General features: G+C 41.1%; 1 protein-coding gene across 4 annotated transcripts in view; it reads left to right on the top strand.

The window, feature by feature from the left end:
• Positions 1 to 16,062, top strand: part of atp11b (ATPase phospholipid transporting 11B) — a 121,701-nt gene that overhangs the window by 95,988 nt on the left and 9,651 nt on the right. For 3 of the 4 annotated variants that reach the window (XR_009803743.1, XM_061883858.1, XM_061883859.1), the window contains one exon: positions 1,767 to 1,930. Coding sequence is in view for 2 of the 4 variants with exons in the window: in XM_061883858.1 (XP_061739842.1) it covers positions 1,767 to 1,930 (164 nt within the window). In the remaining 2 variants the exon portion in view is untranslated. Of the gene's footprint in view, positions 1 to 1,766; positions 1,931 to 16,062 lie in introns of those variants that run through there. The other variant, XR_009803744.1, reaches the window with a different exon arrangement.

Genomic DNA, 16,062 nt, shown 5'->3' on the forward strand with positions numbered 1-16,062 from the left:
GGACATGCTCGCCCTGAGACAGCATGCGGAGGTTGAGGTGGGCGGGGTAGGGGGTAGCAGTGGGTGTATATTTTAGCGTCCCGGAAGAGTTAGTGCTGCAAGGGGTTCTGGGCATTTGTTCTGTTGTGTTACGGTGCGGATGTTCTCCCGAAATGTGTTTGTCGTTCTTGTTTGGTGTGGGTTCACAGTGTGGCGCATATTTGTAACAGTGTTAATGTTGTTTATACGGCCACCCTCAGTATGACCTGTATGGCTGTTGACCAAGTATGCCTTGCATTCACAAAGCTGTAGATATTATGTGATTGGGGCGGCACGCAAAGGCAGTACTTTTAAGGTTTATTGGTGCTCTGTACTTCTCCCTACGTCCGTGTACCACTCTGTACAGCGGCGTTTTAAAAAGTCATGAATTTTACTTTTTGAAACCGGTAGCGATAATATCCGATATCACATTTTAAAGCATTTATTGGTTGATAATATCGGCAGTCCGATATTATCGGACATCTCTGGTAAAAATAGCAGCAAGAAAGTTCACAAAGGGTAAAAATTAGAGATGTCCGATAATATCGGACTGCCGATGTTATCGGCCGATAAATACTTTAAAATGTAATATCGGAAGTTATTGGTATCGGTTTCAAAAAGTAAAATTCATGACTTTTTAAAATGCCACTGTACGGAGTGGTACACGGATGTAGGGAGAAGTACAAAGCGGCAATAAACCTTAAAGTGAAGTGAAGTGAATTATATTTATATAGCGCTTTTTCTCTAGTGACTCAAAGCGCTTTACATAGTGAAACCCAATATCTAAGTTACATTCAAACCAGTGTGGGTGGCACTGGGAGCAGGTGGGTAAAGTGTCTTGCCCAAGGACACAACGGCAGTGACTAGGATGGCGGATGCGGGAATCGAACCTGCAACCCTCAAGTTGCTGGCACGGCCGCTCTACCAACCGAGCTAAACCGCCTTTGCGTGCCGGCCCAATCACATAATACCTACGGCTTTTCACACACACACACACACACACACACACACACACACACACACACACACACACACACACACACACACACACACACACACACACACACACACACACACACAAGTAAATACAAGGCATACTTGGTCAACAGCCATACAGGTCACACTGAGGGTGGCTGTATAAACAACTTTAATACTGTTAAAAATATGTGCCACACTGAACCCACACCAAACAAGAATGACAAACACATTTCGGGAGAACATCCGCACCGGAACACAACAGAACAAATACCTAGAACCCCTTGCAGCACTAACTCTTCCAGGAAGCGACAATATACACCCCCTGCTACCCCTAACCCCGCCCATCTCAACCTCCTAATGCTCTCTCAGGGAGAGCATGTCCCAAATTCCAAGCTGCTGTTTTGAGGCATTTAAAAACAAAAAAAAACACTTTGTGACTTCAATAATAAAAATGGCAGTGCCATGTTGGCATTTTTTTCCATAACTTGAGTTGATTTATTTTGGAAAACCTTGTTACATTGTTTAATGCATCCAGCGGGGCATCACAACAAAATTAGGCATAATAATGTGTTCATTCGACGACTGCATATATTGGTATAGGTTGATATCGGAATTGGTAATCAAGAGTTGGACATAATCGGAATATCAGAAATCGGCAAAAAAGACATTATCGGACATCTCTTCTTTTTACCCTACATGCCCTTCTCTTTCCCTTTTCACGCCAACCTTAATGTAATCTCCATCTCATCGACCTGTGTCTCTCCCTCCAGCCTTTATCAGCCCCCCAGGCCCAGACCCTCAGCTGCGTGGAGTCCTTGTGCTGCTACCAACATGGGCAGAGCGGCTGTTCCCGCCTGGGCCACCTCCTGGAGCAAATGACCGGGCCGTGCTCCACCACTGGCGACCATTCCCACGCATCCAGCCGCAACAACAGGTGGGGAGGACGACGACGACGGCAATAAATGATTTTCCACGTGGTTTTGAATATTTAGTCTGCAGGCCTGAACGTTTCAGTTCATAATGTGGCTACGGTTCTAAGATTACTGCTCAGTTCCGGTATAAAATGATCGGTTTAGCATACGATGAACAAACTAAGTCTTGAGGGCATTACCATTGTACTTCTATAATTCCACTAAGTGTAGCGAAGAGACCAAACCTAAAGCTTTAACCCATGTATCATCCAGAATATTTAATGATATACAAAATGATAGTGGATTGTGATGGTTATATAAGCATGGCGATGTGAATATCTGGCAGCCCACTCCTAGTATAACACCTGCCATAATATGCAGGCATGCGGTAGGCCTCAGTATTACACTATATAACCTGTTTTCTCTCTGGGCCATGCAGTATTGTTGCTATATACCCCCTGTGTCTTTACAGCCTGTCATGTTTGCCTCCATTGTTTCATGAGTGAGTTGGTCTGATGAGCGACTTATCAGGGACTCTCATGAAGCACTTTAACAGATGACTCCACAATCTATACAGCATATGTAAACATTATACTTATTCACAACCTTTAGATTGAGTTCCAAATACCTTGCACGTGTACACCGGGCTAAATATTGTCAACTGGTGACTGAAATTCAAGACTTCAGTTGCCAGATTTAATGGATGCACTACTGCATTATCGTACAGTGTGGGTCTAGTTTTTAAGTCTGTTTTTTTTTTTCCTCCGATGCTGGAACTAGAGTACTCTGAGCACACCCGCCTTGCTGTCTGTTTCTCTGTGAGATCTGTTGGTTCAGTATGCATTGACCGAATCAGCCCTCGGTGTCGTAAGCTATGGCTTCAGTATTGATTTGTGTACATGCAGTTCATTCATGGCCGTGTTGGCATTATCAGCAGTATCACCACTGCAGACTCTGCTCAACAAGTGCAGTGTCTCATCACAGTAATCTATAAAACAGTTTGTCTTTGCACTCACCTTGAAGAGATGTGTCACTGTGTGATGTCATGGTAACACTGATGACATCTATTAAACGAGATTAAACAGAGACATAATTAAATTTGGCTCAATTGAGGAGAGCGCGTCTGGGCTTTACTTTTGTACAGTCTCCCAACACGCTCTGGCGAAAGATTGTACACCGTCTCTTCTATTTGGACTTTCCCTGATTACACGGCAGCAGCTGTTTCTAAGGGTAGGGGGTCGTAAACAGCCACCGCCTTTGGTTACAGAACAGCTCAAAGAAAAGGTCGTAAAACATTTCAAACAAAAGGTCGCCTTTAGGGGAGCCTGGTCTTGCTTCCTCTTCGCTTTGGAGTTCTTGGGTCTAGACAAAATCTTTCTGGGGATTACAATACATGAAAGAAACAGAACACCTTCATGTAGCTTCCCGTCCTACAGGGTGGAGTTTTACAAGCCTTCTGCTTGGTAGGATTAAAGACCGCCTTTGTCTGCTCGCCGGTAACTCATTGAAACACAAAAGTTTTGTGATAACTTGGAGACAATTATTCTAACAGGCATGCTCAATAACTGCAACTATTTCCAGCCGCAAATGCAATCTCACATTCTTCCAAAGAGGACATTTTGAAGAGGTCGTCTTTCTTCGGCCATAATTTCACTCTTTAATAAGTTAAGTATGTCATAAAATGAATGTGGCTGTAAAATATAAGACGTTTTTCCTTCTTTTATAAGTTAACTATGTCATAAAAGGAATGTGGCTGTAAAATATTAGACGTTTTTCCCCTCCGTTTTGATGCAGCAATGCTTGAAATTCGGCGAACTCGGGTGAGCTCCCGAAATGATCAGCACAATGCATTAAAAGTGCTGTGGAGTCATGTGCTATACAGAGAAAAGTGGTCTCAGTCTTATGATGTTCTGCGTTACATTTCGTGGTTACAAACGCCCTTCCATAAATTAATATGGTACAAAAAAAAACACATTTAAAAAATGTGTAACTGAATATGTACATATTTGCACAAGAAGGAAGTACAAGGCTCCTTTTTTTGTTTTTTTATCCTCTTAAAGCATGTTTTTTTAATTTCTATTTGTTATTTGAGCTTATTGGACCCTAATTACAATAAAAACTAAGAATTATCTTTTGATATGATGTAGATAGTCCATAAGTAACAAACGTGTACTTAACGTTTAGTGACATGCTAATTCTTATTTTTACACTTTTTTCTCCAAATTCCATTGTATGTTTTACTCTTCTGATACCAGCAGATGGCTGTATAAGTGTCCACACAAGTGTCCATAAGACCCCGATTCAGTAGTGTACACAATTTTGGAAATAAGAGCTAAAAGGTGCTGTCCACACATGTGGCCACTAAGCCTTTAGAGGTTTTAAGTAACGTTTTAACTTTACAGTCGGCATTTATTTATCGCAATTAATTAGTACAGGTTATGAGCATGGTGAACAAAGAATTATTATTAATACATTCTAAAAAATCATAAGAAGACCATAAAAACTGCTTACAACATTTTATTAACATTATTAGAACCCTTTAATTATGAAAAACACCCATATATTGTCGTTACCTTTACACTCTTTTTTTTTTTCAATATAGTAGCCGCCGGTAGCCCGAAGGATCCTCCAAGAGCAGACCTGGGCAAATTAAGGCCCGTCAAGCTTTTCAATCTGGCCCGCCAGACGTTCCCAAATAATGTTTTTAGATCTTTAAGATGGGAACTGTAGCTGCCGTTGTGATGTGCAGTGAGGTTTTTAAATGACCGTAAGTCTTGAACTATACAAAGTATTTTATTGTTTGGAATCTGCGTTTTGCATGATATACTAGTTACTATGGTAATCTAGTTAGTTACTATGGTAATCTAAGTAGTTACTGTGGTAATCTAAGACGAGGCACCAAGCAGTGTGGACGGCGAGCGTTTCCACAAAGCGTTTCCAGAGCGGCCAAACTGAAAAGAAGGTTTCAGGGACAGACGCAGAAGGAGATTTTTACAACAAAGTTCTAAAGCTTGGTGATATATCAGATTGTGGGTTGTTGTTTTTTTTACCATTCGCGTTTATATTTTGCCGTTTTTGTTGCATTTTTGATGCATTTTGCTTAATTGTAAAATATGTCGATCAAGAGGGGGTGTGACGTTTATATGTTGTCAATATTCAGTGTTTCATCGTTCATAGTTAATATTGTAAATCCCACATCCTTTACTTTCATGTACACTGTGGGTGTCTCATTCAGTGAAAAAATGTAAAAATTCTATTCCGTTTTTTTAAGGCGGTCTGTCATTACGTTTTCCATCAGACATTATTGTGAGGTTTTGTATTAGTCTTCCTTAAAAAACGATATACCGGCCCGCAGACACATTTTTTTTAAATACAGTCAATCATACAGCATTATTCACATGTGAAAAATATAAATACAGTATTATACAGCATTATTCACATGTGAATAACATAAATGCACTCTATTATACAGCATTATTCACATGTGGAAAAACATAAATACAGTATTATACAGCGTTATTCACATGTGAATAATATAAATACAGTCTATTACACAACATTATTCACATGTGAATAATATACTGTGTATTATACAGCATTATTCACATGTGAATAACATAAATACAATCTATTATACAGCATTATTCACATGTGAATGATATAAATACAGTCTATTATACAGCATTATTCACATGTGAATAACATAAATACAGTCTATTGTACAGCATTATTGACATGTGAATAATATAAATACAGTCTATTATACAACAACATTCACATGTGAATAACATAAATACAGTCTATTATACAGCATTATTGACATGTGAATAATATAAATATAGTCTATTATACAGCATTATTCACATGTGAATAACATAAATGCAGTCTATAATACACCATTAGTCACATGTGAATAACATAAATACAGTCTATAATACAACATTATTGACATGTGAATAATATAACAGCCTATTATACAACATTAGTCACATGTGAATAAAATAAATACAGTCTATAATACAACATTATTGACATGTGAATAATATAAAAACAGCCTATTGTACAACATTATTCACATGTGAATAACAGAAATACAGTCTATTATACAGCATTGTTCACATGTGAATAATATAAATACAGTCTATAATACAACATTATTGACATGTGAATAATATAACAGCCTATTATACAACATTAGTCACATGTGAATAAAATAAATACAGTCTATAATACAACATTATTGACATGTGAATAATATAAAAACAGCCTATTATACAACATAGTTCACATGTGAATAACAGAAATTCAGTCTATTATACAGCATTATTGACATGTGGATAATATAAATACAGTCTATTATTTACATGTGAATAACATACAGTCTATTATGCAGCATTATTCACATGTGAATAATATAAATACAGTCTATTATACAGCATTATTCACATGTGAATAACATAAATACAGTCTATTATTTACATGTGAATAACATACAGTCTATTATGCAGCGTTATTCACATGTGAATAATATAAATACAGTCTATTATACAGCATTATTCACATGTGAATAACATAAATACAGTCTATTATTTACATGTGAATAACATACAGTCTATTATGCAGCATTATTCACATGTGAATAATATAAATACAGTTGATTATACAGCATTATTCACATGTGAATAATATAAATGCAGTCTATTATACAGCATTATTCACATGTGAATAACATAAATACAGTCTATTATTTACATGTGAATAACATACAGTCTATTATGCAGCATTATTCACATGTGAATAATATAAATACAGTTGATTATACAGCATTATTCACATGTGAATAATATAAATACAGTTGATTATACAGCATTATTCACATGTGAATAATATAAATACAGTTGATTATACAGCATTATTCACATGTGAATAATATAAATGCAGTCTATTCTACATTTAAGTGCAGTCAAGAAGGAACATATACATTATATAGTCTGATGACTGTCGGTATGAAGGACTTCCTGTGTCGTTCCGTGCTGCATTTTGGGAGTCCGAGCCTTTCACTGAACGTGCTCATTCTCTTTGCGAGGTCCGAGTGTAGTGGGTAGGAGGTGTTGTCCATAATGGCTAGGATCTTTGCAGCGCCAAGATCAGCCGCTTGTGTTATTAGCACGGAAACCATGTAGAATCATCTCGGGCGTACCATTGCTTTCTGCCCGAGTGCAGCTGGCATAGGCTCCAGCTACCCCCCGGTACGGGGGTTTCGGTCCGGTTCAGAGGTGTATCGGACGAGTTTGTAACCTAAAGTCTTAACAAGCTGCTCTGCTTTCTGCCTCTGTCTGAGCAGTGAGCACCCAGCATTGTCCCGCCCACACTACCATCTGATTGGTTACATACAAAGCCAATCAGCAGTGCGTATTCAGAACGCATGTTGTCAATGCTCCAGCGTCGAGCAGATATGTGTTTAGCAGCGTACATCGTACTCTCCCCAAATAATAAAAAAACACTTCCCAGTCACAACTACTACTAGCATCACTATGAGCCTGTTGACCTTCTAGAAACTTCAACTGCAGCTCAGCTCGCTCGCAGTTCTGGCTTGAGGTGAAGGCTAATTAGCTTTTAGCGTAACGTTAGCTTATTTTGCTGTGTGTGTGTGAAGTGAAGTGAATTATATTTATATAGCGCTTTTCTCAAGTGACTCAAAGCGCTTTACATAGTGACACCCAATATCTAAGTTACATTTAAAGCAGCGTGGGTGGCACTGGGAGCAGGTGGGTAAAGTGTCTTGCCCAAGGACACAACGGCAGTGACTAGGATGGCACAAGCGGGAATCGAACCTGCAACCCTCAAGTTGCTGGCACGGCCACTCTACCAACCGAGCTGTGCGTGCGTGCGTGCGTGCGTGCGTGCGTTAGGGGCAGCAAAGCCCTGTCTGTCTGTTATTTCACATGAACTAACATGAAGTCCATGGTGTTCAGGGATGAATAGTCTCTCCTATTGCTATTGTACTATTTTTTCAGCTATACTTATATTAATCATTAGTAATGTAGCAGCCTAGTTTTGAAGGGCAGGGTCCCTGCTATCACATGTTGAAAAAAATATAATATTTACATAATAAAAGTCAACTACAGGCTTCCCAAATGCTGTAATAAATTAAGCATGATGAGTTGACTCGAAACTGTTTAATGTTGCACGTTTTATATGTAGAAGAAAGGTTTTGTCATTTTATTTAATCAAAGCAACAACTTGAGGCAGTTTAATGAATTATTATAGTGTTCCCAATGTTAAAATAATAAAGCCATTGTTTACAAATTTGGTAAATAAATAACCAAACAATGTATATTTAGTTTTTTTCTTACTGTGCCGAAAATTAACCGAACCGTGACCTCTTAACCGAGGTACGCACCGAACCGAAATGTTTGTGTACCGTTACACCCTTAGTAGGAAAGCATAGTTACCACGGCGATAGATACTGACCACGCCGGCTCCAGGCGACACAGCCGGCGCAGACACGGCTGTCATGAGGTGTCAAAGAAGGTTTCCGTGATGAACCAACAAGATGTGCCCCAGTGTGTATGTCACACCTCTTAGCCCGGTCCAAATGTCAGCTCACTTTCACACACACACACCTTTTTAAACGGTAAAATCCTCGCTTCACGGCACGTAAAGTACTATTTTCGGAAGCATGTCAGAGTGAAGCCTTGATTTAATTCATCAGGAGGCGACAGCAGTCTGATAAGAAATCGAAACGTGTCTAAGAAAACATTTGTGGGCATGTTTGTTTTGGCATCTTTAGTGTTCAAGGCTCAGTTTGTTTACGGTTTACAGTTTAGAGCAGGGGTCGGGAACCTTTTTGGCTGAGAGAGCCATGAAAGCCACATTTTTTAAAGTGTATTACCGTGAGAGCCGTATCATATCTTTTAACACTGAATACAACTAAATGCATGCATTTTTTAAGTAAGACCTACATTTTTAGAGTATAAGTCTTATATTTTATATCATTTTTATTCTGAAGCTAACCAATAATAAATAAAATACTTCTTTGGCAAGACTAAATTGGCCCTAGTGTGTGAATGTGAGTGTGAATGTCGTCCGTCTATCTGTGTTGGCCCTGTGATGAGGTGGCGACTTGTCCAGGGTGTACACCGCCTTCTGCCCAAATGCAGCTAAGATAGGCTCCAGCAACCCCAAAAGGAACAAGCGGTAGAGAATAGATGGATGGACTTCTTACCATTGATGTGACTTATTGAACAGGTGCGGTTGAAAACGGATGGATGGATTATAATGCATAAGAACGTTTTATATGTTAAACGTTATTTTTAACACCGATTACTGGCGGAGTTATTCATTACTAATCGTGTTAAGCAATGTCAGCTCAGATGTATCTGAGAGCCAGATGCAGTCATCAAAAGAGCCACATCTGGCTCTAGAGCCATATGTTCCCTACCCCTGTTTTAGACCAAGAATGTCCAAACTCTGTCATTGCATGGAGGTTCGAAATGTCGGTTAATGGCTTTTTTGCCGATATTCCGATATTGTCCCACTCGTAATTACCGACTCCGATATCAACCGATATATGCAGTCGTGGAATGAACACATTATTATGCCTCATTTTGTTGTGATACCCCGCTGGATGCATTAAACAATGTAACGAGGTTTTCCAAAATAAATCAACTCAAGTTATGGGAAAAAAAAAGCCAAAGTTGAAGTCACAAAGTGCATTATTTTATTTTAACAGGCTTGTCCCTGATAGGTTGACCATGTTTTAGTTTTTTCCTCTGCATTTGTCTTTGTTTCCTCTGTGTGTGTAGTGTTTCCTGTCAGCGCTCTTATTTTGTTGGTTTCCTGTCTTTTTCCCTGAGTGCTGTGTCCCCTTAGCTGCGGCTGATTGGCACCTGGCCACACCTGGTGTCAATCAGCCCGCTCCTATTTAGACTTGTTTTCTCCTCCAGTCTGTGCTGGATTATTGTCATGTATTGTCCCCTCGTGTCGTGTCGTGTCATTGCAGTGTGGCGGAAAGCTATATTAGTTAGATGTTTGTAGCTTATTGTTTTTTGTTTTCATATTACAAGTACGACTTCTGTTTTCCTGCTCGCTACCCGCTAGCTTCCATGCTAATCTCCTTTTGTTTTGTAGCTCCCATGCTAGCTCTTTTAGTTTGTTATCCATCTCGTGCGTGATTTTTGTTTGTACCCTTTGTTTGGTTTTGTCTTGGTGTTTCAATGCCTGCCTACTTTACTGCATCTTGGGGTTGGTCACAAACTAACTCTGACAAAATAATCCAGCACAGACTGGAGGAGAAAACAGGTCTAAATAGGAGCGGGCTGATTGACGCCAGGTGTGGCCAAGTGCCAATCAGCCGCAGCTGAGAGGACACAGCACTCAGGGAGAAAGACAGGAAACCAACAAAATAAGAGCGCTGACAGGAAACACTACACACTAAAAACATAGTCAAACTGTCAGGGACAAGCCTGACAAAAACAGCAGCTTGGAATTTGGGACAGAGGAGGGATTGAGGGAGGCGGGTAGGGGGAAGCGGGGGGTGTATATTGTAGCATCCCAGAAGAGTTAGTGCTGCAAGGGTTCTGAGTATGTGTTCTGTTGTGTTACGGTGCGGATGTTCTCCCGAAATGTGTTTGTCATTCTTGTTTGGTGAGCAAATTAAGTGCTCCTTTTCTCCTATGTGCCGTGCTGTCGTACACTTCCCCTGAGCATAGTGCCATTTTTCATTAAATGAGCCGCAAACATCACGCTTCAACACATCAAAACCTTATCGACCACCTGGAAAGCCAGCATCTTTACCAGGTTTTTTCAAAAGCTTACGAAGACACCTTGTACGGGTAGAACATGTTCTTAAAACCATTCTTGCCAACCTTGAGACCTCCGAATTCAGGAGATGTGGTGCGGGGGTGTATATTGTAGCGTCCCGGGAGAGTTAGTGCTGCAAGGTGATCTGGGTATTTGTTATGTTGTGTTACGGTGTGGATGTTCTCCCGAAATGTGTTTGTCTTTCTTGTTTGGTGTGGGTTCACAGTGTGGCGCATATTTGTAACAGTGTTAAAGTTGTTTATACGGCCACGCTTAGTGTGACCTGTATGGCTGTTGACTAAGTATGCCTTACATTCACTTGTGTGTGTGAAAAGCCATAGATATGATAATATAGTGTGCCTTTAAGGCTTATTGGCGCTACGTCCGTGTACCACCCCGTAGAGCGGCGTTTTAAAAAGTCATACATTTTACTTTTTGAAACCGATCCAGATAATTTCCGATGTTATATTTTAAAGGATTTATCAGCAGATAATATCGGCAGTCTGATATTATCGGACATCGCTAATGAATGTTATCGCTGCCTTGGCGTTGTGTACACTCCGTAAACATTTGTGCTTGTGCCCACTAGGGTTGTATTGGTACTAGTATAGTACCGCGATACAAAATGAATCATTTCCGGTACAATACCGTCTCTAAAACGTACCGATTCCGCGCCCCCAAAGTTACATAGCCCGTTTACGAGCAGAGGAGCATGTTCGGCGGCACACAATCACAGAGTACTTACAAGCAGACAGTGTGTAGACAGAAAAGGGAGAAGGGACACATTTCGGCTTAAAAAGTAAAGATAAAGGTGTCGTCATAACACTGAAACGCCCTCAGGAAGAGATGCTTTGAAACATGGTTAACATCCATCCGCCGTCTGCAGTGCTTTAGCTACTTCTAAATCACTAATCTTCGCCTCCATGGCGACAAATAAAGTATGTTTCTTACAAGTATCGACCCTGCAGGACGAGGAATAGCGAAACATGCTTCTCTACACACCGTAGCTCACCGGCGTCACAACGTAAACAAACACCCTGGGTGGATCTACACCTGACATCCACTGTAATGATACCAAGTACAGGCACATATCTAGTCAGTCAATAAATCAATGTTTATTTATATAGCCCTAAATCACAAGTGTCTCAAAGGGCTGCACAAGCCGACATCCTCGGTCCAGAGCCCACATAAGGGCAAGGAAAAACTCACAACACAGTGGAATGTCAATATGAGTGATTATGAGAAACCTTGGAGAGGACCGCTGCCCTAGGGAAGACTGGATGCAAATGGACGTCGAGTGGGTCTAGCATAATATTGTGAGAGTCCAGTCCATTGTGGATCTAACATAATAGTGGGAGTCCAGTCCATAGTGGATCTATAATAATAGTGTGAGAGTCCAGTCCATAGTGGATCTAACATAATAGTGGGAGTCCAGTCCATAGTGGATCTAACATAATAGTGGGAGTCCAGTCCATAGTGGATCTAACATAATAGTGTGAGAGTCCAGTCCATAGTGGATCTATAATAATAGTGTGAGAGTCCAGTCCATAGTGGATCTAACATAATATTGTGAGAGTCCAGTCCATAGTGGATCTAACATAATAGTGAGAGTCCAGTCCATAGTGGATCTAACATAATAGTGTGAGAGTCCAGTCCATAGTGAATCTAACACATAAGTGAGAGTCTAGTCCATAGTGGATCTAACATAATAGTGTGAGAGTCCAGTCGGTAGTGGATCTAGCATAATAGTGTGAGAGTCCAGTCCATAGTGTATCTCACATAATAGTGTGAGAGTCCAGTCCATAGTGGATCTAACATAATAGTGTGAGAGTCCAGTCCATAGTGGATCTAACATAATAGTGTGAGAGTCCAGTCCATAGTGGATCTAACATAATCGTGTGAGTGTCCAGTCCATAGTGGATCTAACATAATATTGTGAGAGTCCAGTCCATAGTGAATCTAACACATAAGTGAGAGTCCAGTCCATAGTGGATCTAACATAATAGTGTGAGAGTCCAGTCCATAGTGAATCTAACACATAAGTGAGAGTCTAGTCCATAGTGGATCTAACATAATAGTGTGAGAGTCCAGTCCGTAGTGGATCTAGCATAATAGTGTGAGAGTCCAGTCCATAGTGGATCTAACATAATAGTGTGAGAGTCCAGTCCATAGTGGATCTAACATAATAGTGTGAGAGTCCAGTCCATAGTGGATCTAACATAATAGTGTGAGTGTCCAGTCCATAGTGGATTTATAATGATAGTGTGAGAGTCCAGTCCATAGTGGATCTAACTTAATAGTGAGAGTCCAGTCCATAGTGGATCTAACATAATAGTATGAGAGTCCAGTCCATAGTGGATTTAACATAATAGTGTGAGAGTTCAGTCCATAGTGGATCTAACATAATAGTATGAGAGTCCAGTCCATAGTGGATCTAACATAATAGTATGAGAGTCCAGTCCATGGTGAATATAACATATAAGTGAGAGTCTAGTCCATAGTGGATCTATAATAATCGTGTGAGAGTCCAGTCCATAGTGGATCTAACATAATAGTATGAGAGTCCAGTCCTTGTTGGATCTATAATAATAGTGAGAGTCCAGTCCATAGTGGATCTAACATAATAGTGTGAGAGTCCAGTCCATAGTGGATCTAACATAATAGTGTGAGAGTCCAGTCCATAGTGGATCAACATGATAGTGAGTCCAGTCCATAGTGGATCTAACATAATAATGGGAGTCCAGTCCAAAATGGATCTATAATAATAGTGTGAGAGTCCAGTCCATAGTGGATCTAACATAATAGTGTGAGAGTCCAGTCCATAGTGGATCTAACATAATAGTGTGAGAGTCCAGTCCATAGTGGATCAACATGATAGTGAGAGTCCAGTCCATAGTGGATCTAACATAATAATGGGAGTCCAGTCCAAAATGGATCTAACATAATAGTGTGAGAGTCCAGTCCATAGTGGATCTAACATAACAGTGGGAGTCCAGTCCATAGTGGATCTAACATAATAGTGGGAGTCCAGTCCAAAATGGATCTAACATAATAGTGTGAGAGTCCAGTCCATAGTGGATCTAACATAATAGTGTGAGAGTCCAGTCCATAGTGGATCTAACATAATAGTGAGAGTCCAGTCCATAGTGGATCTAACATAATAATGGGAGTCCAGTCCAAAATGGATCTAACATAATAGTGTGAGAGTCCAGTCCATAGTGGATCTAACATAATAGTGTGAGAGTCCAGTCCATAGTGGATCTAACATAATAGTGGGAGTCCAGTCCAAAATGGATCTAACATAATAGTGTGAGAGTCCAGTCCATAGTGGATCTAACATAATAGTGAGAGTCCAGTCCATAGTGGATCTAACATAATAGTGAGAGTCCAGTCTATAGTGGAGCCAACAGGAGACAATCCCGAGCGGAGACGGGTCAGCAACGCAGCGATGTCCCCGGTCGATAAAACTATAATATTTTTTGCCGTCTTTCATTATTTTTAAATGTATATTCTGTTTATAAAGTCAGGAAATATGTCCCTGGACACATGAGGACTTTGAATGTGACTAATGTATCGATATGGATAGATACCCAAATGTGTGGTATCATCCAAAACTAATCTAGAGTATCAAAGAGAAGAATAAGTGATTATTACATTTTAACAGAAGTGTAGATAGAACATGTTGAAACAGGAGGTAAGCAGATACTAACGGGCGGTTCAGCTCGGTTGGTAGAGTGGCCATGCCAGCAACTTGAGGGTTCCGGGTTCGATCCTAGTCACTGGCATTGTGTCCTTGGGCAAGACACTTTTACCCACCTGCTCCCAGTGCCACCCACACAGGTTTAAATGTAACTTAGATATTGGGTTTCACTGTATAAAAGCACTTTGGGTCCCCAGAGAAAAGTGCTATATAAATATACTTCACTAACAGTAAATTATCAAGTTATTTCTAATTAATTTTGTAGACAAAATAGCAGGTAGATAGATGACACCATATGTTACTGCATTTGTCAGCAGACTCATTAGGAGGCTTTGTTTGTTTACCACTAAAAGACAAGTTGTCTAGTATGTTCACTATTTTATTTAATATAAATAAGAAACATATGTTTAATGTACCCTTGTTAAAATAAAGCCCATCCATCCATCTTCCGCTTATCCAAGGTCGGGTCGCGAGGGCAGCAGCCTAAGCAGGGAAGCCCAGACTTCCCTCTCCCCAGCCACTTCATCCAGCTCCTCCTGGGGGATCCTGAGGTGTTCCCAGGCCAGCTGGGAGACATAATCTTCCCAACGTGTCCTGGGTCTTCCTCTTGGCCTCCTACCGGTCGAATGGGTGGCATCCTGACCAGATGCCCGAACCACCTCATCTGGCTCCTCTCCATGTGGAGGAGCAGCGGCTTTAGTTTGAGCTCCTCCTGGATGACAGATCTTCTCACCCTATCTCTAAGGGAGAGACCCGCCACCCGGTGGAGGAAACTCATTTCCGTGTACCCGTGATCTTGTCCTTTCGGTCATAACCCAAAGTTCATGACCATAGGTGAGGATGGGAACCTAGATCGACCGGTAAATTGAGAGCTTTGCCTTCCGGCTCAGCTCCTTCTTCACCACAACGGATCGATACAGCGTCCGTATTACTGAAGACGCCGCACCGATCTCACCGTCCAGTCTTTCCTCATACCTCACTCTGAGGTACTTGAACTCCTCCACTTGGGGCAGGGTCTCCTCAATGGCACTCCACTCTTTACCGGGCGCGAGCCATGGACTCTGACTTGGAGGTGCTGATTCTCATTCCGGTCGCTTCACACTCGGCTGCGAACCGATTCCGTGAGTGCCGAAGATCCTGGCCAGATGAAGCCATCAGGACCACATCATCTGCAAAAAGCAGAGACCAAATCCTGCAGCCACCAAACCAGATCCCCTCAACACCCTGAATGCGCTTAGAACTTCTGTCCATAAAAGTTATGAACAGAATGGGTGACAAAGGACAGCCTTGGCGGAGTCCAACCCTCACTGGAAACGTGTCTGACTTACCACCGGCAATGCGGACCAAGCTCTGACACTGATCATACAGGGAGCGGACCGCCACAATCAGACAGTCCGATACCCCATACTCTCTGAGCACTCCCCACAGGACTTCCCGAGGAACACGGTCAAATGCCTTCTCCGAGTCCACAAAGCACATGTAGACTGGTTGGGCGAACTCCCATGAACCCTCAAGAACCCTGGCGAGAGTATAGAGCTGGTCCACAGTTCCACAACCAGGACAAAAACCACACTGTTCCTCCTGAATCCGAGGTTGGACTATCCAACGTAGCCTCCTCTCCAGTACACCTGAATAGACCTTACCTATTAT

Source organism: Nerophis ophidion, linkage group LG22 (genome assembly GCF_033978795.1).
Source record: "Nerophis ophidion isolate RoL-2023_Sa linkage group LG22, RoL_Noph_v1.0, whole genome shotgun sequence".
Classification (NCBI taxonomy): domain Eukaryota; kingdom Metazoa; phylum Chordata; class Actinopteri; order Syngnathiformes; family Syngnathidae; genus Nerophis; species Nerophis ophidion.